The 24,987-nt window shown below is 39.2% G+C and overlaps 1 protein-coding gene across 5 annotated transcripts in view; it reads left to right on the top strand.

The window, feature by feature from the left end:
* Positions 1-24,987, top strand: part of STN1 (STN1, CST complex subunit) — a 38,751-nt gene that overhangs the window by 1,239 nt on the left and 12,525 nt on the right. The window contains exons 2-9 of one of the 5 annotated variants that reach the window (XM_040702987.2): positions 4,735-4,877; positions 5,313-5,423; positions 11,941-12,080; positions 16,526-16,621; positions 21,176-21,247; positions 22,753-22,914; positions 24,096-24,207; positions 24,687-24,846. In XM_040702987.2, coding sequence (XP_040558921.1) covers positions 5,383-5,423; positions 11,941-12,080; positions 16,526-16,621; positions 21,176-21,247; positions 22,753-22,914; positions 24,096-24,207; positions 24,687-24,846 — 783 coding nt within the window. In that variant the 5' untranslated portion in view covers positions 4,735-4,877; positions 5,313-5,382. The remainder of the gene's footprint in view (positions 1-4,734; positions 4,878-5,312; positions 5,424-11,940; positions 12,081-16,525; positions 16,622-21,175; positions 21,248-22,752; positions 22,915-24,095; positions 24,208-24,686; positions 24,847-24,987) is intronic. The other 4 variants (XM_015288719.4, XM_040702988.2, XM_015288718.4 and 1 more) reach the window with 4 other exon arrangements.

The following is a 24,987-nucleotide window of genomic DNA, read 5'->3' as shown; positions in this document are numbered from 1 at the left end:
GAAAGAAGCTTGACTTTAAGGACTAGAAAGTGCTGGGCTGGGCCAAGAATGGGATTTCAGAGAAGGAATTGTACAGGTGCTTGTGCTAACAAAGAAAGAAAGGTTGTTCAGAAGGAAATAAGAGCGTAACAGTGGCCCAGTACTGAGCTTTTAGTCATGTCTTAGCCCTGGTTTTGGTGTATGAATGATGTTGGAGTAAAAGCCTTTTAAGAATACGCCGGCATTATGAACAAACGGTGGTGCTGATAGTATCTGTGATGGCCAGGATGGTGCTGTGCTGTGCACTGTCCCCACACAGAACAAGATGGCCATGAAGTGACAGCTTTGTGTCAAATGCCCTTGCTAACCTGATAGCAGTCCTGATTTGGTGTAGCTATCAGCGTTATTAAAACATGATATTGGGCTTTGTGGTTCCTTGGTGTCAGTAGCTGAGACACGTGGTGTGAAACCATGTGAGGCCAGGTTGGATGGGCCCCTGGGCGACTTGATCTAGCAGCTGGCAACCCTGCTTGTGACAGGGGTTTGAACTTGAAGATCCTTGAGGTCCCTTCCAACCCAAGTCATTCTATGATGTTCAAGACCAATCTGTCCACACGTGTAAAGCTAATGCCAAGAATCAACTGTAATGCAGATGAGCTGTTTTCTTTTCACCTTGATGATTTGGCTGGCTTACTGCCCGTATGAACTTCATTTAGAAGTTTCATGCAAATAGTTTGACTACAATAAGGAAGGAGGAAGTAACTGATAAGGTTTTTTCAGTGTTGCCAGAGCTAATCTAGCTTGCGGAATCTGTTTTTAAAATGCAATTTCCTTTTCCTCTCTGTGATAACTGTTTTTTTGGTACTTATTCAGGTGGGATGATAGCTTTGACTTGGATGTTAAAATAGTAAGTTTAATAACATGCACATTTTTTATTTAAAATTGCTCTTGGATGAAAAGTGCTTAGGGTTGAATCTAGTGCACCTAGTTACTTGAAGTAACTGATGAGGACAGGGGAAAAAGGGAGTCGAACAGCCATGGTATGAAATCCTGGTATTGAGGCAGGATCAGCCTTTCTTTAGCTTCAGGGGTAGCAGGAGGTGCACGTATGTATGATGTTGGAGTTTGTAATAGTAACAGGATGTGGATGCCAAACTAAGAAAAGCTCTCGTGCTATATGTGAATGAACATCATTGAGTTTGCTCTCTTAAGAGTCCTGACAGTGAGGTGGTTGGGATGTTAGGGCTGTGTTCTTTCTCAGCTCTGTTGGTAATGTGAGGTTTTCTTTAACTGCATGCGGTTCACATACAGAATCTCTATAATGTATCAGTTTGCTTTTAATATGTGTGTGGTAAAATGGGTTTACTTGGGACAGAATAAGGGCAGAAGGATCATCCTAACAACAATTAAATGTCAGATGTGATGTTTTAGACTTTCCTAGACATGGGCTCCATACCACACTGCTTTTAGCTGGTATAACATTGAAAGTATGAGGTGAAAGGCTGACACAACAAATGAACGATTAATCTGGTGGTAAAGTTTTGTTTTTAACTTTTTTTTTTTTTTTGCTTAGTAATTTGAAGTTTAAACTTTATAACTGCAAATGGGAACGAGCCACAGTTTTCTATTTTCCCCTTATTCTTGTGTTCTACAGCTACAGCTTGCCACTCAATCCTAAAATAAGCTCTCTCAGGTGAAGGCTAAGTGCTGGTAGCAAATCATTCCCAATTTGCATTGACTTGCTGGTATGGAGGAGGCTGTATAAAACCTGCTTTTTTTTCTGTTTTGTTTTCCCTGCTCTTTTCTCCTGGTAGCAGTAGTTTTTAACAGCCATAACTGTTTCCAGATGGCAGGGATAAAAAGGTAAAAGTGAGTTATAAATACATTACAGTTTCTCCTTTAGGAATTTAATACAATGCGTTTTGAAAATTCACTGCTTCCTTAGAATGTCAGAGTAGGCTGATGTTGAATAACTGTGGTAGCTATGCATCAAACCAATGGGCTTAAAAATAGCTCTAACTCTTCACTGCAATCCTTCTTAAGATTTAGAAGTCTCCTACCTACTTTCTGCTGCTAAATGCCACCATCCTTTCCCCTTGACTTGCTTACATTTGCTGCTGTTGTAACCCCCCCCTTAAGTTCTACCTCTATTTTGTATGAACTACTTCTATTCCTTTTCTTTTCATTGGAAATACAGTCTTGTTTCAGAAACGTAATTAGAATGTGTTCTTCACAGCATAAGCTGCCCTTTAACTGCAGTCCTACATCCTGTTCTCAGTTCTTTCAAAATATTTAGTGGTGTATTTTTATATTGTCTCGAGTTCGTGTCCACCCACACTTTCACTGATCTCCAATCTTCGTTCTGATGTTTGAGGTCACTGAACTGCTCAGAGGTCACAGGTGGTTTGTTTGTGGCTTAATCCCAGACGTGCTTCTTGTTTTCTATGTTCTGCTCTGTCTGCCACCCTTGGCACTCAGTGCTGTCTCTTCTGTTTTATTTACTTGATGTATGTGCCCTTTTTGTTGATACTTTCCGATGGCGTGGAGGTGTTTTTCTGTAGGCTGTATCTTCTACTCTCTTCTGTTCCTGTTCCAGTGATGTCTCTTCCTTATGTAAGATACTCATTTCAGTTGTAAGCTCTATGGTGTTAACTTCTAGATCTTTCTATTTAATGCTTGACATTCCTTTTTAACCTCCTCTTTTGTGTTCTTGATTTTTTGCCAAGATCTCATCTGTCCAGCCTCTGTCTCTGAAGTCGTTCCCAAAGTCTGCTTTGCTTCCTGCTGAATGTGCTGCCTGTCCCTTGGAGTTGGGGATTTCACGGCATGAAGTTCTGATGATTCGTCTTGTGCAGCTGTACTTTTATTAACTGTGTGATGACATTTAGCTTATAGAAATGTTCTGGTGACTCGTCCATACTTGATCCTTTCTCCCATTTCATCGATCATTCACCTTTCCTACTCTACCTGATTCCTGTTTCCTAACATTCTAATTAGTGATGGTCAAGTACAGAGGAGCCATCATTAGTAGTATCATTAGTTAATAACCCATGTTTACATGCAGGTAAGGAAGGAAGTATGAAAGAGTGCTAAAAACTGTCTTTTATTCCTTTATGACAGAAGAAGGTGGCCAAAAGGCTGATACATTTTCCACCAAGAAGCACCAAGTCACCTTGCCCATTTGTTGGAAGCATTGAGAGGGGAGACTTTGTATCATAGATAGTGCTCTTAAGCCCTTCTATTTAATGTACTGTTGGTAGATCTGTTGCTTAGGAATGTGTGTTTCTGCTCTGCGTGTGAAAACAAGTCCTCTTGGTAAAAGAACAGAAAGGCCTGAGATTCAGTTCTGTGTTCAGCGCTTCATGGCATTCTCTGACATGAGTAATAGCAGTCATTTGGTCATGTGTAGTACAGGCATGAACAATGGATGTGTGTTACCAGAAGTAGGAAGTTTTTAGGTGTTTGCCTGTACCTCATCAGCTGCAATGGCTCCTCGGGCCTCTTGTCAATAACCTGGAAATGATACCCTGCTACAGTGCTTCCTGCTTTTGATGCACTTCTGCAGAAAATAGGCAGTAGGGTGCCTCCATGGGAAATCTAAGAATTGCCATAGAGGCTCATACAGCATTTGGGAGTTTCAGTGTATTGGTATTACTTGCAATAAGGAAGTTGTGTGTTCAAATATCAGGATTCAGACTGATCTAATCCGGTTTTGATCTGAGAAAAATTGATGGTCAATGGGGAAAAACAGAAGGTCGAATATGTCCATTCTGTAAGATGTTAACTGAAGATAGAGTGCAAAAAGGAAGTTTGCCTTCTTGCTGCCAGCTGCTCTGCTACAAACACAGCTTCAAGATGAACGCTCTGAAGGACAGCCAAGCTCACATATGTAATGTGAGGGATAAGTTGGGCTTTTCTACTTAGCAGAATTATGCCATAGTTTTAATGGAAAATGTCAACAAATTGGAACATGTGTAGCTGAGTCTCCATTGATTGATTGGCTGCTGCAGTTAAAATTTCAGGTCCTCTTTCATGATAAAATTTTCAAGAAGGTCCAATGGTTTCTGTTTTACATTTGACTGGAGAATTCTCAAAATGTGAGCTTTTGGACAGTATTAATTGTGATTAACTATAATTCTGGATTAAAATATTCTGCACTGCAGATGAATACTTTTTTTAAAGTACAGTTATTATTCTAAACTTGTTTACTCCGTGTGTTGGTAATGATAATAACCTCACAGAACTACACAAATGAAGTCTATCTGAAGTATTGATTTATATATATATATATATATGCAGTTAAAATACTACACTCTTAGCTATATTGGTGTCTTTCTAAGCATTTTAATCAATTGAGATGATTTTTTTTTAAGGAGAAACTTTGATCAAAGCTGTACATGAGCACAAGGCAAAGTATTTAAAACTTGCAGAGCCCCATCAATCTCATGGCTGTTAGAAGCTTTGGTTAAGTCACATGAAAGCATGCATTACAAATGCTTCACCGTGTTTGCCTTTCCTCCAGATGGTAATGAGCCCCTTGCCTCTTGCATGGCAGTCACGAGCTGATTTGTTCTTTTTGCTTGTGGCTTTCAAATTTGCATTGGTTCACATAGCAGCTAGGATTAGAAATTTATTAAGGGATAAAGATAGCTTTGCATCTCAGTCAATACTGGCACAAAAATGTCTGAACAAAAAATCCACACGTATTGCTGCTTTTCTTTCTGCAAATCCTGAATTTTGTCCTCTGTTTCCCAGGAGTCCTTTCTCCAGAGTGGACATTGTGTTCTCTCGTGATCACCTCTGGAATCTTAGGATGGAACGACTCGTTCTGTAATAGGAGTTATTGTAATTTTTTATTAATATTATGGCCGGCCTGCAAATCCAGTCCTGGTTACGGGGTAAGCACAGGCAGGATGCTTCTTATGCCTTCTTCATATATTGTTAAAAGTACACCTCACTGAAAGGAGGGAGCGGTTTGCAAAATCTGACAGTCTGACACAAATAAAGAGCTGAAAGGCACTGACTGCTCAGTGGTATCCTGGGGAGACATTGCTGTGTGGTAATGTTGGAAACATGTCTGTTATTAACAAGGAGAAGTATTTAAATGGCAGATCATTTTGCCAGTGGAGAGGGCCAGCACAAAGGTCACAGACATCAACTTAAAGAAGTGCTTTTATCTTTACTTAAGTTTAAAGCAGTGAAATAGTAAGTGGAACAACACAGCAAGAATAACACAGAACAAAGCAGTGCATCTAACCATTACTGTATGAGGACAGTGATAGTGATTAAGGAAGACGCATCACCAACTGCCGTCATACTTTGCCATCATTCAGATCCGCAGTCACTGGGGAGCCCTGTTTGCAGTGTGGATTTGGACAGCCTTCCTCAGCCATTGGAGGTCCTATGCAGTGCATCTGCTCAACTGTATGGTCTTCAGCTCTACTGTAAGAGGGTTCAGCTTTCATATTGTTGAATAAACCAGTTTATGTGATAATTAGGTGGGAACATCTGCTTTCATTCTTCCTTTGGATTCCACCTCCAGCCTGGCCAAGGCTCGAGGAGGAACCAAGGGAGTTTGTGTATTAATAGGCCTTGACACTGTGCTTCTAAACAGGGAAAGGTTAATACACTCTCATAACACTTTATCTAAGCTACTTCTCTTGCTAATGAGATGTTTTGGCCAAGATGCATATTTTGCTGATGAATGGATACTGATGGTGGATAATGCTGGGTTGTGAGATTCATTGAGGGGTCAGCTTTGGTGTGAAGCCTGCTGCTCAGGCCTTAGTACTGCAGTGATATCAGCTGTTCACTGATGCAAAGCTCGACTTTGAAATGATTTTACTGAGGAAACAGCATAGCTTTTCACTGAAAAACGATGTCTTTTTTTATGTTGCATTCATGTTTAAAGTAGTTTCTGCTTGTATAAGGTTCTGGGCCTTAAGCTAGATTTTTACAAACTCTTGTGTAATTCTGATTTTTTTGAAGCAAAAAAAAAATACTGTAAGTTGAAGAATATAATTTGGCTTTTTGTAGCAATTCTGCTCGATAGTACAGCTGCGTACGCTGTTGCTGTAATGTGTGGATTGTTAAGGCAAAGAGCAGCTATTGTATGTTTCACAATAGCATACACAAACTTTGGACACTGGGACCTGATTAGGAGAAAACGGAGTGTTGTGATCTGATGCATTTTTTATCTCGAGTGCCCCAGAACCTTTATTTATTTTTTTTAATATGGCAGAATGGATCTTTAACCTCCCATTTACAGAACTATGTTTTATGATACACCACACCGTATCTATGGATTAAACCATACAATCCCATTACATGAGTTTGAACTGAATTTCTTGTAGCAGAGACCCATAAAATTAACAACAGAAAAAATAATTTCTATGGCTTCCGGCTCAGCTGTACTGTAATGTTTTGGATGCTGTGCACAGGAGTGGCTGGCTTTCAGAAGCATGAGTGGCATCTATTGAAATGCAATTAAGGAAATGCTTTAATCTGTTTATAAGAGGATGTTTTGGTTGTGTTTTTTCCACATGCCAAGAGGTCAGAAATGGTAATAAGTCGATTGTCGGGTGGCTGTGACAGTGATTCAGTGATTGCTTTATTGCTGCTATAGCAGTGTAGGAAAGCTAACTGTCCCCTCCAAATGGGCTGAATTATGTCTTATTATCTTTGCTTTGTTAGCTGACTTGAATATCCCTTTATGCTGGATCAGTGAATTACATGTGTCTGTCAAAAAAAAATGTTCACATGCTAGGAGACTTTTGGGAATCCTTTTCTATCAAAGCTTCTATACTGCTTTATTTTCAGCCATCAAACTTAGTATTTATACTAAAAAAAAAAGTGGGGTGTTTTTGTTTTTGCTTGTTTTTACTTTACACCAACAGCTGAGAGCCATCTTTCCCAGTGAAAGAATGTCTTTTCAGCAGCTCAGCTCATTCTAGCAGCACCATGGGAGATTAAGAGCTTTCAGAGAGAATTAATCTCCTTCAGAGACTTCCTCTTGCCCTCACTCCAGACAGGTTAGAGAATTAGGTGAAGAGGGTGCTTCATCATGATTATCTCATGGCTTTAAAATACAAATAGCAAGTGAAGCTTACATCTATCAGTAGTGACCACTACTACTGTATCTGTGGTAAGATTACAGCTGTCTGTGAGCAGCAGAAGGTAGTTTGTTAGGGAAGACTGGAAGTGCTCAGCCTGCTTTCTTTGAGTGATTTATTTTGGTGGCAGTGCATTGTTTTTGTTAATGGTATTGAAAATGTTCTTTAATTACGTGTTTGTTTTAGAGGTCTGTGGGGGAGCTTCAGTTTTAGAATCTTCATTTGATATTATCTGTAATAAAAGGTTTTACTTTCAAGCTCACTTGAATCTAGTTGTATAATAGTGTTGGTTTTCTTCGCTTGTTTTTAATTTAAAATGTTGTATGTGGCTTTGGATAATGAAAACCATTTTTAACTGCATTGTGCTGGAAGTGCCTCTGCTGTTCGTGAAGAATTGAATAATACTCTTTTGTCCTGTAGGGTGTTGAGTCAAACACAGATGAGTTCAATTCAGATGACTGAGGTGGTTACAAAACCCAGCTGTCCCACTTTCCACAATTTGCTTTCTCTGTGGCAGTGATGGCTGACCCATGAAGAAATCCCATCACAGCCAGTTTGTAACCTGCTCTAGTCAAGTAAACCAAGGGGGATTTTAAGCTACTTTAATGCACTGAGTTGTTAACTACAGCAGTTCAAGTGCTGCTTCCCATGTAAATGATTGGTGCCAGTATTGTGGCTGCAGGCTTTGGAGAGGAGCAGATTCCTGCTAGGATGCATAAACTGCCTACGTAAGTAGGTGAATATTCTCTGCTTCTGATTCAAAGCCAGCTTGAGGAAGCCTTTGTGCTCAGACGTAGTTGCAGGTAGCTACTGGCAGGGTGCTGCTTCTATGGCTTGATGACTCCAAACAGCTCATCTCTGACTAAGGAAATTTCCTTTGAGAGCTTGGGTTCTTAATCATATCTGGAAAAGACTCTGTAAGATGAATTAAAATAGACACTTCTCTCATGGTTCCTGTTTCACTGGGATTGGAAGAAGACCAATTCTTAATCTGTTATCTATTTTTGAAAAAAGGTACATGGTGAACACAGGATTAGGAGCCAAGATGCTTATTGGCCTGTACTGGTTCTGTTGAATGAACAGTTTGGGTGGTTTAGTTGGGAGCTATTCTGACAAGCCTAGGCTATCCTCCCAGGTGGGCCACTTGGGAGAGAATGTAGAAAACGGCTTGTTTTTGGGTGGTGGCAATTGGTGGAAGACCGCCAGCTTTCCTTGGTTTCTCTTCCCCCTTTTAGGATAACACCTGGCTACACGCACAAGAAGTCTGAGGATTATGGTCTTGTTTGAGTTCTCACTACAGTCAGGAAAGCTAACATTGATAGAAGGAAGTCAAGGAAATGCCTTTATTGGGATAGAGTACTGCCTAAAGTAGTATCAAATTCAGACTATTTTTGTTTATTTGTACTTAGATAACTGCCCTGTCAACTTTGTTTTTGCCTTTGAAACAGAACTCTTTCCTGGAGGAGTATTTCAGATAGTAAAATTTAATTCCAACTTCTTTTATGGTGCTTTTACTGCCCTTCTTCAGAAATGTTTTACAGTGGCAAAAGCGATATTTCACTCTACTAAGCTTATGGGCTTGATGCCTGTCTTGCCTTTTGCACAGCTAGCAGCACTGAACTCCTTGTACCGCTACAATTGTAAAGCCATTCCATGGCATTTAAAATGAAACATAGAATGAGATATTTTTCTATGACTCTGTATTGTTTGTATTGATAAACATTGTCACGATGCTTAAGCAAAAGTCATTTTACTCCTTAAATATTTGTACATCTACTATCTGTTTGGAATTGTTTATTGTGAGCTGCACATAGCCACAGTGTGCATTGAATGCCTACGATTCACCCCTTGGATCTCCCTTGTACAGAGTCACTGTTATCTTCCTTGGTGATAGCGTATCACTAACAGTACCAGTGTGGAGCTGCAAGCACTCCTAACATAATGGCAAGTCTCACTTTTGCCAGGATGAGTCACTAGTTAATTAACCCCTGGGTTGGAGAGGCTTCCTGTGCCAATTCAAGAACAAGTTACGGGAAGATACCATTCTGTGGCAAAATAGAAATTGGTTTGAAGCGTTTTTATCAGCTTTTTAAGCATTATATTTACTTATACAACAAATCTGTATGTAATAAGTTTATAACCAAACAGAAAAATAGATACATTGAATAGAGTTGATTGGCATGTCTTTGTTGCAGGAGAAAAGAACTGCTGCTAACGCCATGAACTGGGTTTAAGTGCTCAATACAGAATTATAAGGCTTCCACTCTAGCAGAAGGGATTTGTAGTGAATGTGTGGAGGCAAGCAGCATGGGGAAGTAAAGGTCTTTGCCTTGCACCAGGTCATAAAGCTTTGGTTTGTAACAGGTTCAAATGTGGCTAACAAGTGGACCACTCAGGAGGGAAGGAAGTGAGTGGGCTTGGCATTGGGGTTGTGGCAGTGATTGGGGAGGCTGCCAGAACCAAGAAAGGGCAAGGGAAGGATGCTCTGTGGGATGCTGCTCATGTGCTTGTCAGCCAGAGAGTGGCTGGAATACAGTTTCACTCTCCCAGCCTCGAATGGATGGACTGTCTTACCTTGGGACTTTGGAGGATTTGTTCTGTGGCCTTAAAAACAAATGAAGAAACAAGAAGTGGTGCTTTCATAGCGCTAGAGAAGAGTCTTACTTTTTCTCAAGGAATCCGCAGGTCTGTAAGATAGAACTTTAGAAGTATGAAGCTACTTGTAGCAGGCAGAATGGTGCTGTACATGAGGGGTGTGAGCTTCTCTGGGGAAGAGCTGTCATGAGGGGTGTGAGCTAGGGGGAAGCTGCAGAATTTCAGGTTCAATTCCCAGTAGTTTCTGAAACAGAGAGAAAGCTTTTGCTGCAGAAAGTGATGCTGCTTTGTATAAAAGATCATGATAGACAACAGGAACTGTGTTTGTACCCATGGGATACGTGTCTGAGAGAAGTGCCACTCAAAGTGAATAGCTGGACAACTGTAGCACCAAAATCGACTAAATTTTATTGTAATATTTCCTGTTTGGGAGTGAGACACTGAATACAAGTGCTTCTCCTTATTCCAGTGTATTACACATTAATTCTGTTATGTGTTTATTGTTTGGTGTGTGGTCTCTTTGTATGAGCCATGAACAGTTGTTGGACTAATCTTTGGGGTTTTTTATTTCTATACTGTGTACTGGGTATGGGGACATGGCAGGCATCGGTGTACGTGAGGCTATAAGGAAAAAGAGATGGACTGGGAAGACTAAATGTGTTATAGGAGTGCATGTGCTAAGTAAAATAGAGGTTCAATCTATATGGTTGCTTGGAAAAGTTTATAGTCTAAATTTTATATAGAGCAGAAGAAACTGGAGAACTGCCATATGGAGCGATAACAGCCTTGCATTAATAAGATCCTGCAGTCAATAGCTTAGTTTAGAAACTTCTTCTGATGAGTGACTGCAATTCAGCAGGAGGAAAAGTGTGTTTCTTGGGGAGATTCAAGCAAGAAAAGGAGAGTGAGAAGTTTTTTTGAATAGGCTTTGCATATGTAAAAGGAGTGGGTTGGGAAAACCTGCCTGTATGTGGGGGAGAGACATAAATGCAGGTGCCAACAAAAATCCTCAGTTTACTACTAAGAAGTGAAGCGCCTGATGGAACTGAGGGGTTCAAATACCTCCACCATCTTGCAAGACAAATGACCAGCCTAGGGAAGGTCAAAATATCACTCATCTTTAATAAAACAAAAATCGGAATTAAGTATAGTTGTCATTTGCAGTTCTTCTCACAGTGTATATGTCAGCAATGCTCTAGCATGTTGTGCTACACTGATTTTCAGGCCCAAATTAAAGTTTAAGTGTGAAAAGAGAAATGAAGCAGAATCCCAGCTCTGTTGTTTCCCAATGATGCAAGATGCTATCATGATATTCATGTCATGTTGTCTCTCTATGTAGAAACATCTTGTGCAGAGTACAGAGATCACTGACAGCCCATAGAAGGAAGCTTTTTTTCTCTTTGAGGCCTATGGCTCCCAGCTCTCAGCCGTACTACATGCTGCTCAAAATCAGTTTGCTTACCGCCTTTGCACCACACCTGTTCGCGGCTGATGTCCATTTGATGGTAACTTGTAAAAGTTTACAGGAACAACTTAACTGCCCATATGGGAGAAAGTAATAAAAAGTATATTTGGCCTCAAAATCTCTACAGGATGTTCTGGACAACCCTGCAAGGTTGGGAGCTTATTTTTGTTTTGTTTTGTTTCTCCTGAAACCAACTGCATCAAGCTGAGAATTAGTCCAGTACTGACAAAAGGTAGCAGGCATTAGACAGGGGGAACTGAAGAGGTAAAAGAGGAAAGTAACCATTACAGAGTTTTTGGAAACTGCATGCTTAAAATACAGAAGAGCTTGTTGCCTTTTCTGGGGGCGGTTAGGGTGTATGTAAAGTAAGCCTTCCTTCCCCCACTAAAGTGCAGGGTGAACAGTGAGGAGAGTATCTTATAGATGGGGAAGGGAATGGTGGGAGGAAATGGTAGTACAGAGGAAATAACTAATTGGTATCCCACAATCTCGCTTTTAAAGTAGTATCTGTCCCTAGATGAGAAAATGCTATTTAATTTGAAGTAGTAGGTAGAATGCTGTTATTGTTTAGTGTTAATACTTCAGTAAACTGTCAGAAGTGTTATTTTGTGTCCTTTATATGGTGAAGCAAAGGCAACATTGTATTAATAAGTTCCCCTGACTCCTCATCTGCTCAGTTGCATTGCTGTTCATAAGATCACAACCCAATTTTTCATTCATTTGGAACACAGAACAGCTTCTCTTCACCTGTGTAGACAAAAACTACTTTTTTTTTTCTTGCATTCACAGGTTTCGAATGCAGTCTGAGTCTAAGAAGTATGAGGATGAGATACCTTCCCTGCTCTGGGGGTTAGATCCTGTATTTTCTGCTTTTGCAAGACTCTATGTTAAAGATATAAAAGAAATGAGAGAATCTAAACAAGTGCCAGGTATGTTCTTATATGTACTGTTTATGAGACATGAAGAATTGTATTTGATTTATGTTTTGCTTTTCATCGAGGGATTTCAGAATGCTTCCTGGACACCAGTACAGTTATTTTTCAGTACCCTGAAACTACATGGCAGTAGTACCTTTAGTAGTTCTAAGAAGAACAGATTGTATACCTTGTTTGAAGAAATACAGGTGAAAAAACAAAATGTTCTGTAGGCTTTTCTTCATATGTGTAAGCTGGCTTACATTAAGGTAGTGTACTTCCACTGTGTGGTAGTGCTTGTTATATTCTGGTAGTTCCAAAAGTGCTGGTCCTTTCTGGCCATATATGTTATATCTTGCCACTCTGTCGACAGTACTTGAGAAGAGTTTTATGCCTCTTCTTTTTATTATGACATAATATCAATTAGCTGATGGCATATTAACATACTGTAAAAAATAGAGGTTTTGTTTGCTTAATTTTTAGTTGTGAAAGATACGACATTCTTCGTGTATTTGAAAGACTTGATTGTAAATTCTGGCACTTGGGCTGAGTCTTGTACCACGCCTTTTATTTCCTAACCATTACTGGCAGCTGTATGCTTTACAGTCTGGTTCTGCTGATCTTGGGCCAATATCACCCATGTGTGTACATTGTATAGAGCACTGTGGGTCTGACCTTCAGCTTCTGTTTTCGCTATAAAGAATCTAAACAGACTGCAGTGCGATCTCTTCTGTCCAAGTGTTTGTTACTTCAAACTGGAATGTGTTGAGGTGCAGAAAAAACTGGGGAGGAATCCCAAGAAACATAGAATCGATGATGAAAAGCAGGAAACCCTAAGCAGAGTGTGCTTTCTGTTTGGTTTGCTGGGGCTGTTTTTTTGTTTATTTTTTCTCCACAGGGGAAAAAGTACATCTGTTTGGCTCTTTGAATAAGTTCCATCCTGTAGGTTTTGTGATTCTCATTTATTTTTCTTTACCAGCAAGGATAACAACAGTACTACTCGTGTAGAAAGGAAGGACAGGTGGTTTTCTTCTTTTTTTACAACCAGTCTTATGTTCACTGGGACTTCACAAACATTTTTTTCTTAAAGCCTGTGCAGGAATGGGGCTACAGTCTGTTGCTGATATTTGTACTACAGCAAGCATTACTTTAAGACTGCAGAGTTTTTGAAAGCCTTGTTGTAGTATATCGGTATAGCAAGTGCACCTGATAAAGGCTGTTCCTTTAATCAGAGACATTTTAATTGTTACTGAATGAAATACAAAACAATTCATGCATGCACACATACAAATATACTCAGAAGAATTAAATCTGTGAACATCAGTAAACATGCTTCAAAAGAACATGACTGGCCTTTGAAGGCACAATCCTTTATGCTCTTTTGTTCACCTTTACATAGCTTGAGTTTTTCTCCTTCTCTCTTCCCTTTCTTTTACTTGGGTGAGTTGTCTTCTGCCTCCTAACTATTTCAGATTTATTTATTTATTTTTAAAGATTGTCCTAAGGAAGTGGTATCTGTCATATCAAGATATCAGTCTTTGAAATTGGTGCATGTGAGCTTTCTTCACTTCCTGTGCATCTGGCATTCTGCACAACTAAGCTTGTTTGCAATCCACTATCGTTTTCTAACCAAACTTTAAAGAATAAAATGAAATCTCATAGAAAAACATCCCTAATCTTGTTCAGTGTCCTGTTTCTCTGTATGTACCACAGAAGACATCTTTTAGCATATCTCACCCATTGGCTCAATGGAAACTTCTTCAAAAAAAGAAAAAATATCTTCTGGGGAAGGGGGAAGGTAGGTGTTTGCTGCCAGTGTTCCCTGAATTTAATGGGTTTGTTGAAAACCAGCTGGAGCTGATTAGCAATGAATCAGTAATTAAGTAAGGGTAATTAAGAATTAATGAGTGCAAAACAGAGTTGTACCTAGGAGGAATAGAAAGAAAGGCAGGCTAAATGTTAGCAGATATTCTAAGGGTGCTTTTTCTAAATTATGGAGCAGCCTCCCCCGGAAAAAGGTGGGATCCCATTCACTGGGATTGTTTATATCCTGACTGTACAAATTGCCAGGAATTTACTGTATGGAACAATTTTGCAGTGGCTCTGAGGAAATGAACTGAATGACCTAATAAGTTTTTTCTTTCCATTTTTAAGCATTAGGATTTGATGCAACAATGACTAATCCCTTAAAAGAACACAGAGGAAAGCAGTAAACCTGTCCAATTACTCTCCTGCTAGAAATGGTGACAAGAAGGCTGGAAAACCACCCAGATAAACACAGCAGTTGTGTTGACTTAGAGGCCTTGAGATGAGAGTGGGTGTCAAACTCAGTTGTAACACATAATCACACCATGGAAATGTGTGCAGAGCTATCATGCAGTAGAACATTGTGACAGCTTATCAACAAGCAAGGGAAGCTGCAAATAACATAAAAGGAGGTAATAAGAATTAAAGCGATGGCAAACACCTCATTGCTTGGTGATGGTAACGATAGGACCAGAACTTGCCTTCTCTGTATCCATAGTTCCCCTAACGCGTAGCTGTGGTTTCCTGTTGTGGTAACAGCATGTTAATGTACGTGTTATTTACTGGGTTACTGGAGCTTGATTGAATGCAGCTATACATGTCTTCAAATGTGTAGTGTGTTTTTAATTGCTACTGATATGAACATAATTTAAACAGATAATCTGGGAGGAGAAAAGCTCCCACTTTGCGCTTTCAAGCCATCAAGTTCAGCAACTTCTGATTGATAATGTAAATATAATGTCATCTTTCATATGAATTCAGGTAGTTTCTCAGAGAGTAAGGGTGGAGTTCTGTGTAAGCTTATGGGGATATAGAGAACCAGTTCGATCTGGTCAGTGTCATTTGCCAAAACTCAGCTTATTAACTGTGAGATGAATATAATAACATGTTGCTTGTTTGCACGTGAAGAGATTCGTGTCTCTGCCTCATAGATTTGCCCTGAAAGTGATCCAGACCTTCTCATATGTATGTTTTGTAAGATGTAATGAATGTTTATATACACAGGGAGCACCGTCATCGAGAGTTTCTCTAACAGTGTTTATTTGTGTCCTGATAAATGGAATGAGAAAAGTGGACAAACCTGCTAAACATTCTTTATACTGCACCTGACCAGTGACTGCATGGTTTTAAGATGACTGCAGTAGATGCATCCTGAAGTATTGCAGTGGACTTGTGTCAGCAAAACTTCTGTTTGTGACTTGCTTGGCTGATCACCTTTGACTTTTTCTGAAACTGCTGTTTTTGTTTCATATGTGAGGAAAACTAATTCCAGGCCCACTTAGGGCTGCTGGCTATGTAGGACAAGTTATTTTTGGATTTCACATTTGATTTTTTTTTTTTAATACAGAATGCTTCTGTGACTCCCTTGCTGCAGTGTTTCTCTTTCCCTTTGCAAGATTTGCCACAGTGCTTTGAGACAAATGTTCCTTTTTGAGACCCTTGAGTTATGTAGTTTTTAGAAGACAGCTATTGAATGTCCCAGATAGCATCATATTTCAGTAAAACAACAGTATTCCAAAACTGAAGAAAACACATGGACTGAAAATTAGACCAGGATTTATCTAGAGTTTGTTTCCCAGTTATTCTTTCGCTAGTGGACTGTGAAGCTTCAGTGTATGTTTACATGAGGGTTTGTTAAAAACATTTGTCACGCTCTTGAAAGATATTACGCTATGTGGCAGCCTCAGTACTGTGGAAGTCCCCTGGGCTCTGATTCCTCACCGTTTCCTGAACTTCGTTTTGTATTATTCTTATCCAAGTCGTCTTTATAGATGTGCAAAAATAGCTTTGAAGGGATGTTTTTAGAACATGTTATTTCAGAAATTGAAGCTCAGGATACCATCCGTGATGACTGCACAGTGCGTTCTGCAGTGTGAGAGGGTTGTTAACCCCCACCCACCTCCATGCCCTACCCCACTCCATGGCTCCTGTTCTTCTAGAAATAAAAGACAGAATTGTGTTAGTTTTTGTTTTGGAGGCAATGCCTTAATCAGGGACAGCTGTGCTGTGAGAAGCTCAAAGTACTTCTATTGTATTCACTTATTTATTCTGAAGACTGTTGAAGTTGTAAAATAAAAAAAAAAAAAAGAAAGAAAGAAAAAAGAAAAGAAAAGAAAAAAACCAAAAAAACACCAAACAAAAATCCTCCTAAAGCCTGCAGTAAACAGTTCTGCAGATCCAAATGTAGAAGAAAGGAAGAGGCTGACAGAGTTCTGAGACCACAGTAGCACAATTTTTGTATCCTAAGTAGATCTGATACTTCCTTCTTGTGTTCCCAGTGCTGGCTGATCAAGGGGATTTTTCACATGAGCAGGCATTAATTAACTTTAAGACACAGTGAGTGTGCAAGAAAGTCACATTTGTCAGTCAAACCTATCTAGAGCAGGATGTTGAAGAAAAAGTAGTTATTCTTATCAAGGGTGTTCTGTGTCTAGGTATATTCTTCTATAATGGACACCCAGTGAGACAGGTGGATGTTGTTGGGATGGTGGTTCAAACTAAGGAGCGGGAAGCCTTTCACAGTTATGGAGGTAAGAAAAGTTTCTATCTTTGTTTTTGCATTTATCAGCCCTCTAGTCTTAGTTGCTGTTAGAAATTAAAAGTTGCCTTATTTGATTGTTCTTGAAACAAATCTACTTCTTTTTGTTTTATGATGTATATGTCCAGCTCAGAATACTTAGCAAGCTACTGTTTCTCTTCACATTTAAAATAGAGGAAATAAGTGGCTGAAGCTGAGTAACTGATTGATGACTGGGGTCATCTGGAAAAATGTAATTTTTCTTATTGCCTTGACACTGTACTCCACTGTTTTTCTTTCACATATATTCTGTTTCTCTAGTGACATATAAATGGTTTTAATCATTTATTTAAGTGAGAAGTTACTTCTTTCTTTTTTGAGCTTTAGAAACCCTTTCTGACTTTGTATGTTTTATCATATGTTGGAGCCAGGTTTTAGTGTCTGTCAAACTTGTTTGTAGTTAGCTGCCACAGAGCCTTAGCAAATCCAACCCAACCATTGTAGTACCCACCAGACCTTGCCATCACCAGCTCAGAGTTGACTCCCATGACTCTTGCTTTTCCCTATTCATTCAGCATTCAGACTGTTTCATTAACTTGGAACCATCTGGTTGTCTGCTGGAAAAGCAAACTGGAGTACTGGCAGCAAGTTTCAGAAGGTGGGGGGGAAGGTCATCTCACAGTAGGAAGGGGAGCCAAATGCATAGATCATTACTCCCCAGGCATTTGAAGAACCTGTGTCCAGCGTCTCTGCCACCACAAATTTCCAACTGATGGAGCAAGTTATGGAGTGCCACTTTGTACCCAGTTCTTCCACTTGTAAGATGGAGGCAGCAGTAATTCCCCCACTGAGAGCAGTGTTGAGAAGATAGAGTTGACAGCTTAGAGTCAGGTCCCAGCTTCCATAACACCTGCAGTTGCACCACAGCACTGCAGAGTAGCACTGACTGCCAGTACCCGAAGCATACCACAAATGGAGTGTAGCGACTTAGAGTTGAGTCTCCTCTACATAAATGTCTCTGCAAGTTTATTTAATAGGATATCTTCTGTGTTTTTCTCCCATCTAATTTCTATGTGTTACTATGCTCCCATTACACCAAATAACAAGTTTATATATTTTAAAAGCATGAGTTGCTCAGTCAGTTGAAGTAGAACAGACTGAACGAGTGCCTAAGTTAAGAAATGATGAGACTGATGATGTAATGATGTGTTGAAACAAGCTGAACATCAGCAATTATTCTGTTATTGCACTAGTATACAAATGGAGACAGCATTTCATAAGAACAGAGGAAAACAGAATCACAATGACCTAGGCAAAAGCAATTTAATGGGCAATTCTTTCCCATGCTAGCCTCAGTGTTACGTAAAGCTTGTTGGAAATGTTTGATTGGAACAGAAAATGGAGGAGTAGAAATAAAAAGAAACCAGAAACAAAAAGAACTTAGTGTTAGATCAGCCAACTTTTAAGTACAGCTCTCAGCCTGCCTTCCTGCTGTCCTTTCACATTTAACTCTGCTCTTTGTTACAGCAGTTCCTGGTTTGAATTCTCAGGCTACCTGCCAGGGTGCCTCTACCCAGCCGGCCCTCTCTTTCAGGCAGGCTGGTTCCAGCAGCATAGAATTGTAACTTCTTAGACAGTTTCCTGCTTGTAACTTCTTGCATCTCTCAGTTCAACAGACTCTGGTTAGTGAGTCACAGAGCAGGTGTTGCATCAATTGGAGCGCTGTTCAGTATTTGCTCACTTTCCATCTGCTTAAAAGTGACTTACAAAGCAATTGCCCCTTTGTAGTTTTTCTGTGATAGAGAACTGAAATGCCTTTGTGTCACTGCCACCATCTCTCCCACTCATTTCCTATCTGTCTACTTCGGAATAGACTCTCTTAAAATAAGAGGTATATTAGGTTCTCTCTGTGCTGCAAATCCATACAGTCAGAGCTGATAGCAAAGTCATAATTAGAAGAAAGTGAATTAACTCTTTCCTGGCTAATAATAATTCTATATGCCATGCAAAACAGCACATAAATTTTGACATTTTGATTTGTTTATTAATTGCTCTTATTACGATCAGTTAGGAAAAGGATATCTAATTAAAGCCTAGCTTTCAGCAAGCTCATATTTTTGGCTAGTGCACCTTTCTGACCTTTTCTTTCCTTTTTAAGAGAACCAAACAGTATCAGATGTGGCTTTTCTTATTCTCCAGGGCCATACAGAAAGGCTGAACACTTGCCTTAAAAACAACCAAAAATCTCACTGGAGCCTCGGTAGACTCGCATAGGCCCTACTTAAAGAAACCCTTCTTGTTATAAAGAAATCAACAGTTACTAATTGACCAGGTAACTTTGAGTGGACTGCTTCTCAGTTAACATAAGTGTCCAGATGGGTGAGAGAGTCAGTGTAAGAGTTAATAAGTAAATAAAATTAAATGCAGGGAGGTGAGGAAGGACGGCACGGGTAGCCCAGGAAGTTTTCACAAGCCTGTAGACACCCTGAGTGCATTTAAAATAGATGAACATTCTCCTGTCTAATTAGAATACAATTGCAATAGTTGTCATTCATCTGTGGTTCAGGAGTTATTTTTACTCAAGGGTTTATTTGTGAGCTTTATTTCAGGGCCTGGCTCTGCAACCCAAGTTTAGCTTTGTAGTCGAGTATAGGTCAGTCTCTCTAGGACTCAATTTTTAACAGTCATGTTGATGAAGAATAGCTTGGCTTCCTAATCCTTCAGTCTTGTTTGTTTGGCTTTGAAGCTCTTCTTAAGAAGTATATCTGTTGCAGTTGGTCTCTAAGGGAACATCTACATGGTGCAGTAAAATAATTGTGAAATGTTGTTTTCCCTGTTTCTTATTGTCACTGCTGGCTTGCATTGGTGGCTTGATATGGTATGTGATGGCTCTTCCTTCTGCATTTCATCTCTACCAAAGAGGAAATCCTATTAATTCATTGTCTGTACTAGTGCTGAGCTAAATCTACTGAAATAGCTGCAGATGCAGGAGCTCAGGAGGGGGATAGCAATGAAACAACCATACTTTTAGTGATGGAATTTGGGCTTGCCTGCATCTTATAAATGCTGTTTGCTATTAAGAATGTGTCTGTGCTGGAGTAGTTCAGCATACCTACTGGGAAACAGGAAGACAAGGCAATGACTTGGGATCGGACCCTCAAATAGGGAGATTGTTTCAAAACATATGAGACAATGCAAAGGCATTTTGCTTTGATGCTACGATTCCCAGAGGAAGCAACTGCAGGTACCAATCAGTGCCTTCCTGTAAACACCGCTGATGCTTTTGTAGTACCTGGTTTGAGGGGGTTTTGTTGTTGTTGTTTTTCACAGAATCACAAGGTTAGAAAGGACCATCTAGTCCAACCGTCCTCCCACTACCATTGCTACCACAAACCATATCTCAGAGCTCCTCGTACTAAACCATATCTCACACTCCTTTATAGCATCTGTTTTTGTAGATCTGGTTTGAGGAGCAGCAAAAAATTGTGGATTCTTATTTATGAAGAGTGAAAGGTCAGTGTTGGAGGCAGTTATGCTCAGGGAGCAAAGTGCTTGGAGTTTTAGCTAGACAAGAGATGTGATCCTTGCCATGGTTTGACAGACACCTGGTACCTTCCTAGAGGATGTTTGCTGGGCAAGCTGCCCATATAAAGTCTCTTGATCTGTAGAACAATTGATTCGTCTTGTGATAGCTTTATAGTTTTCTTTGTTGTTTTTAATTTTTTTGTTTTTTTTTTTTTTCCTGGTGTCTTGAACAATACAGTGCCTAGGGCAGGAATCACAGAACTTATTTTGCCTAGGTACTAGTAAGACAGGAAAAGCCACATAGCCGACATGCTCAGGAGAGGGTAGGTGTTAAGCTTTTTAATATGGAATTGGCTTGCATGCCACTAGTGGTACCTTAAATTAGGAATCCTTGGCCTAGGGCAGAACCATAGGCACGTCCTCTGTCCTTTCTGAATATGGTAGCTGCCTTTCTAAGCTCTTAAATGGGAAAGGCCAGCAGACTTTGTTTGCAATGTTAGCATAAAAAACAGTGTAGCTGGAAACAGGACTCTCTTAATCTTTTATGTTACTCTACCTCCCTCCTCACTCCCCAACAGTCCTGATGTGCTGTTCTCTCATTTCGGTATTAATGTTTCTGTGCGTTGTGCTTCATTTCTAATTCTAATTTGTTTAGCTTCAGCTTTCAGCACTGATTTATCTTCTGACTTTATCAATTAAATTGGAAACCTCTAGTACCCGATATATGTAGTGAATCATCATCATTTGTCAGTATTTGATTTTTATTTTATTTTATTTTTTGAGGTGTTAGCTGTTATTTTGCTTGCCATGCATGCAGGCATGCTGTCTAGCACTGAACTATTCTGCAAATAAGTTTGGAGACTATTTCAAAGCTAAAAGCAGGAGATGAGTCCCTACTTTTCTTTACAGACTGGTTAGAACGAGATATGCAGGGAGAATGGTAAGAATATCTGCATATTTTCATTTCTTGGAACATCACTACCTACTTTCTTATTCCCTGTAATTCTTGCAATTTTTTTCTTTTTTTTTTTTTTTTTAACAGTGGATGATAGTACTGGGGTTATAAATTGTATCTGCTGGAAAAATCCCGTGGTAGGAGAAAGATCTTCATCAGGTAACTTATTAAGTAATTCTTCTTTGTGACTGTACTTTTTGTTTGTATCTTAAATAATTTAGTAAATGATCTCGCTTGCAGAACAACCATATCCTACAGCCTGGGCCATCTTGGGAGCTTCGTATTACTTTTTGTGTTGTTGCCAGTGATGGTGCCAATAAAAACACTGCATTATGACTTGTCATGCCTTTTCCTTATTAGCATAACGTATTTCAATTCCATGCTGTGAAATTTTTCAGAGGATCCTCTTCTTACAGTTTACAAAGCCAGTCAATTGGCCACCAACTTGACCTATGTTTCCCACCCTTGTGATGCAATGGTTTCAGAATTCATCTTTTTGTTTGCATTCTTATTTTCCTTCTGTTTATTTGTATGCTATCAGTGATGAACTCAAAGGTAGATTTAAATGCAGGGGGAGCATGCCATTGGTCTTTGGTGATTTGAATAGTTCTAAATGAGCAAAAATTGTGCATTTGAAGTGAATCTGTTTTTGTACTCAGTAACAGAAGAGCTCAGTAATGTCTGACTTTCCCTTTCCCTTATTTTATATCAAATATGGGATAATTTCTACATTGGATATTCGTGAAAGCCCCAGTACTATATTGAAGATAATCAAACCCATTGAAGTAGATGCCATTAGTGTAATCTTCCAGTACTACATATACATAGAAAAGGCAGGGGAAAGCTTGATGTGGGAGTTAAGAAGTGTTGATATCTGTGGAACAAGCACATCTGTACACACAGCTAATTCATACTAACTTACACTTAATGTTTTCCAAAGAAGAAATGGGGACTTGCAAATTAGTTTTTTTCATGAGGAACATAAATTCATGGAAGGAATTGCATGAAATAGTGGTTGACACAGAGTGAGGATTCTGAATGTTTGTTTCAGTCTTGTATGTTATTATTTTACATGTACAACAGTACTGACTGAATGAGGATTGTCTTATTAAGGAAAATTAATTAGTGTCAGGTAAAGAAAACAGCTCCCAAGAGGCACAGGAAATTTTCTTCAAAGTTGGTAATGGTGATCAGAGGCTATTAGATCATTATTCAGGTTTTAAAATATGAAGAAATTACTCTCCTGCAAAGGTGTATTACATAAAAATGAAGTTCTGTCAAATTGCATTAATCTCACTGTATTGCATCACATGAATGGTTTGGCCTCACCTCAGATGATTCATACTTCTTTTATATAAATGTTCAGCTGACCTTTTTCTTTACTTTTTTTATCCTCTCTTTCTTAGTATGACAAAATCAATTTTGGCAATTTCCAATTCATGTTTCACTTTTTCAATCTATCTGTGACATCTCTTCTCTTTTATACCTTCCCCAAGTGAACTGTTCAAATAAATGTAATATAAGATGCCAACTTTATCATCCAAAACTTTTGCTAGCCAGGACAAACGAAGCCTGGGACCTTTCCCATTTCTAGCAATATTACTACAGTGATGTTTAGGCATTTGGCCTCCATGCCTGATTTGCTTTTCCATCACTTCTTACAGACTGTCCAAGCACCCCCAGCAGTCTTAAAGTGCTTGAACAGATGAAGAAATTCCAGGAAATGGTGAGCCAGAAAACCAAGCTGGAGATTGGAGATGTCATCAGGGTCAGAGGTTATGTCCGGACCTTCAGGCAACAAAGAGAAATTCAGTCTTCATGTTTTTGTGAGTGCTGGGGATCTGTGACATGTAACATGATTGTCTGAAGACCCAAGCTCTGTGTAGTTTATTGAATGATTTTCACTTTATTTTCTGGCATCTCTTTAGAAAAATGAGTTTTGCATTCATATGCCTTTATTTTAGTTTTAGCAGTGTAGGGTTAGAAAACACACCGCTTAATGCGTGGGACTGGACTACCTGTAGAAGAGATATTCCTGGAAGGTTTATAAAAGTTGACTAGAATGTATACAAGAATATTATCCAGATATTATAATTGGATATCTGTGAGTGCTCTACAGTTTTCTTTGTATTGAAATAGAACAGCCAAAACTCATAGGAAAGAAAATTATGAACTTCTGTGTCACACTTAACCAAGCATGTTAACTGCTTTGAGGATACAGTTGTTGTTTACAGCACATCATCCATTCCAAGGATGGACAGCAGTTTATTGTCACATTTTTACATTAAAGCCAATTTCCCTAAACTTTCTGGCTCTAGAAAATGCCTGAAAATTATTCCCCGTTTTGAGTCACTCAGTCAGAGATCTGTGGGTGCTGACCCTGTATCTCACAGCTCTTTAGGGCAGCAACCAATTATTTATATCCCAGGACATTCCAGTTGCATAACTTCTTTTCTCCTTAGTGTCTGTGCTATTGTGTAATTGGGGAAGCCTGTCTTTTAAAGACCTTGTGTAGTTCAGATTAAAAAAGAAGAAAAAAATTAGTTTTTTGAGCTCTTGCAAAATCTGAAAGGGTATTATGCCCCCCTTTCCAAACAGAAGTTTTATGACTATATAAACCACTGGAGGGCTGGTAATAATACCATTGTTTCATTGAAGGAGGTCCACAGAATTCACATGGAGTCTAAATTACTTTAACATCATCACAAATAAAGTTCCTTACTATGTGCTAACTTCATCTATTTCAGGTAAAATACCCAATTCTCACTTATCAGGCAAAAGAACAGTTTGCATTGCACCATGACAGATAATTTACTTCCTCCTAGACTGTAAAAGTGGGAGTGACCTTTGTGGTTTGGTTTTGTTTTTATAACAACAGCAACAAACAAAATCTGTCAATTTAATACCGGCCTGTGAAACTTTGTTGTGTCGCCTGAGGTATGCTTGTTTAAAAGCCAAGTATATCTGTTGGTTTTTATTTATTTATTTATTTATTTTGCTGCTTCAGATAAGGTGGATGATCCTGTGTGTGATGTTCAGATTTCAAGAATGTTGGAGCTCCCCTGGCTTTATAGAGAAGTTTATGATAAGCCTTTCCAAAGCCCAGGGGCGGGACAGAGGTAAATGTGGTAACCAGACTGGTTTAAAGGCAAAGTATGAGATTTTATTGTTGCTTATTTGTTAATGTAATAACTATGGAGGAAGATAGAACAGGGTCCCGCTGTGATTTATACTCTGCACAAGCATACAATAACAGCCTTCTTTTCTCCTAAACAGTTAATGATCCATACAGATAAGATACCTGTCCATAATGAGAAAAGAATTAAAAATCACCACATTGATTATCAGTAAGGTATTAAAATACTGTATCTCTTGTAGAAAGGGAATCTGGAGCAAGGGAATCTGAACCTAGATGTTCAGTGCATTTTTAGAATGGTCTGCTTTAGTTAGGAGTTCAGATTCAAACTCTTTACTGTTTAAGGACAGTAGAATACCTTCTGATCTTTTAAAACCAGTCTATCTGCCTACACTTAGACAATTGTTCTTAAAAATGGTAATGTATTTCTCAACTTTTGATCTGTTCTCTGTATTCTTGCAGTGGCTCAGAAGGTTTGGATTTCTTAGTCCAAGCACTGCATGAGAAAGTGAGAGACTTCCTACTAGAAAACAAAATTCAGACCTTTTACCAGCAGGAGCTGGAAACAATTCATTCTCTGGTATCCCTGGCTGATGGGCCTAAATCTAGTTCCAGCTGTCAGGTGAGTGAAAGTAATTGTTTCTAGTTCTTTATCAGGGAAAACAATGTCATTTTTGAAAGTCTAAGCAACCAGCTAAGAAAGTAATGCCTTCAATGGATTCAAAAACTACAAATGCCTATTCCTGGTTTAGATTTCTGCATG

The sequence above is a fragment of the Gallus gallus genome, chromosome 6, assembly GCF_016699485.2.
Source record: "Gallus gallus isolate bGalGal1 chromosome 6, bGalGal1.mat.broiler.GRCg7b, whole genome shotgun sequence".
NCBI lineage: Eukaryota > Metazoa > Chordata > Aves > Galliformes > Phasianidae > Gallus > Gallus gallus.
This window is presented reverse-complemented; position numbering and strand designations above follow the sequence as displayed.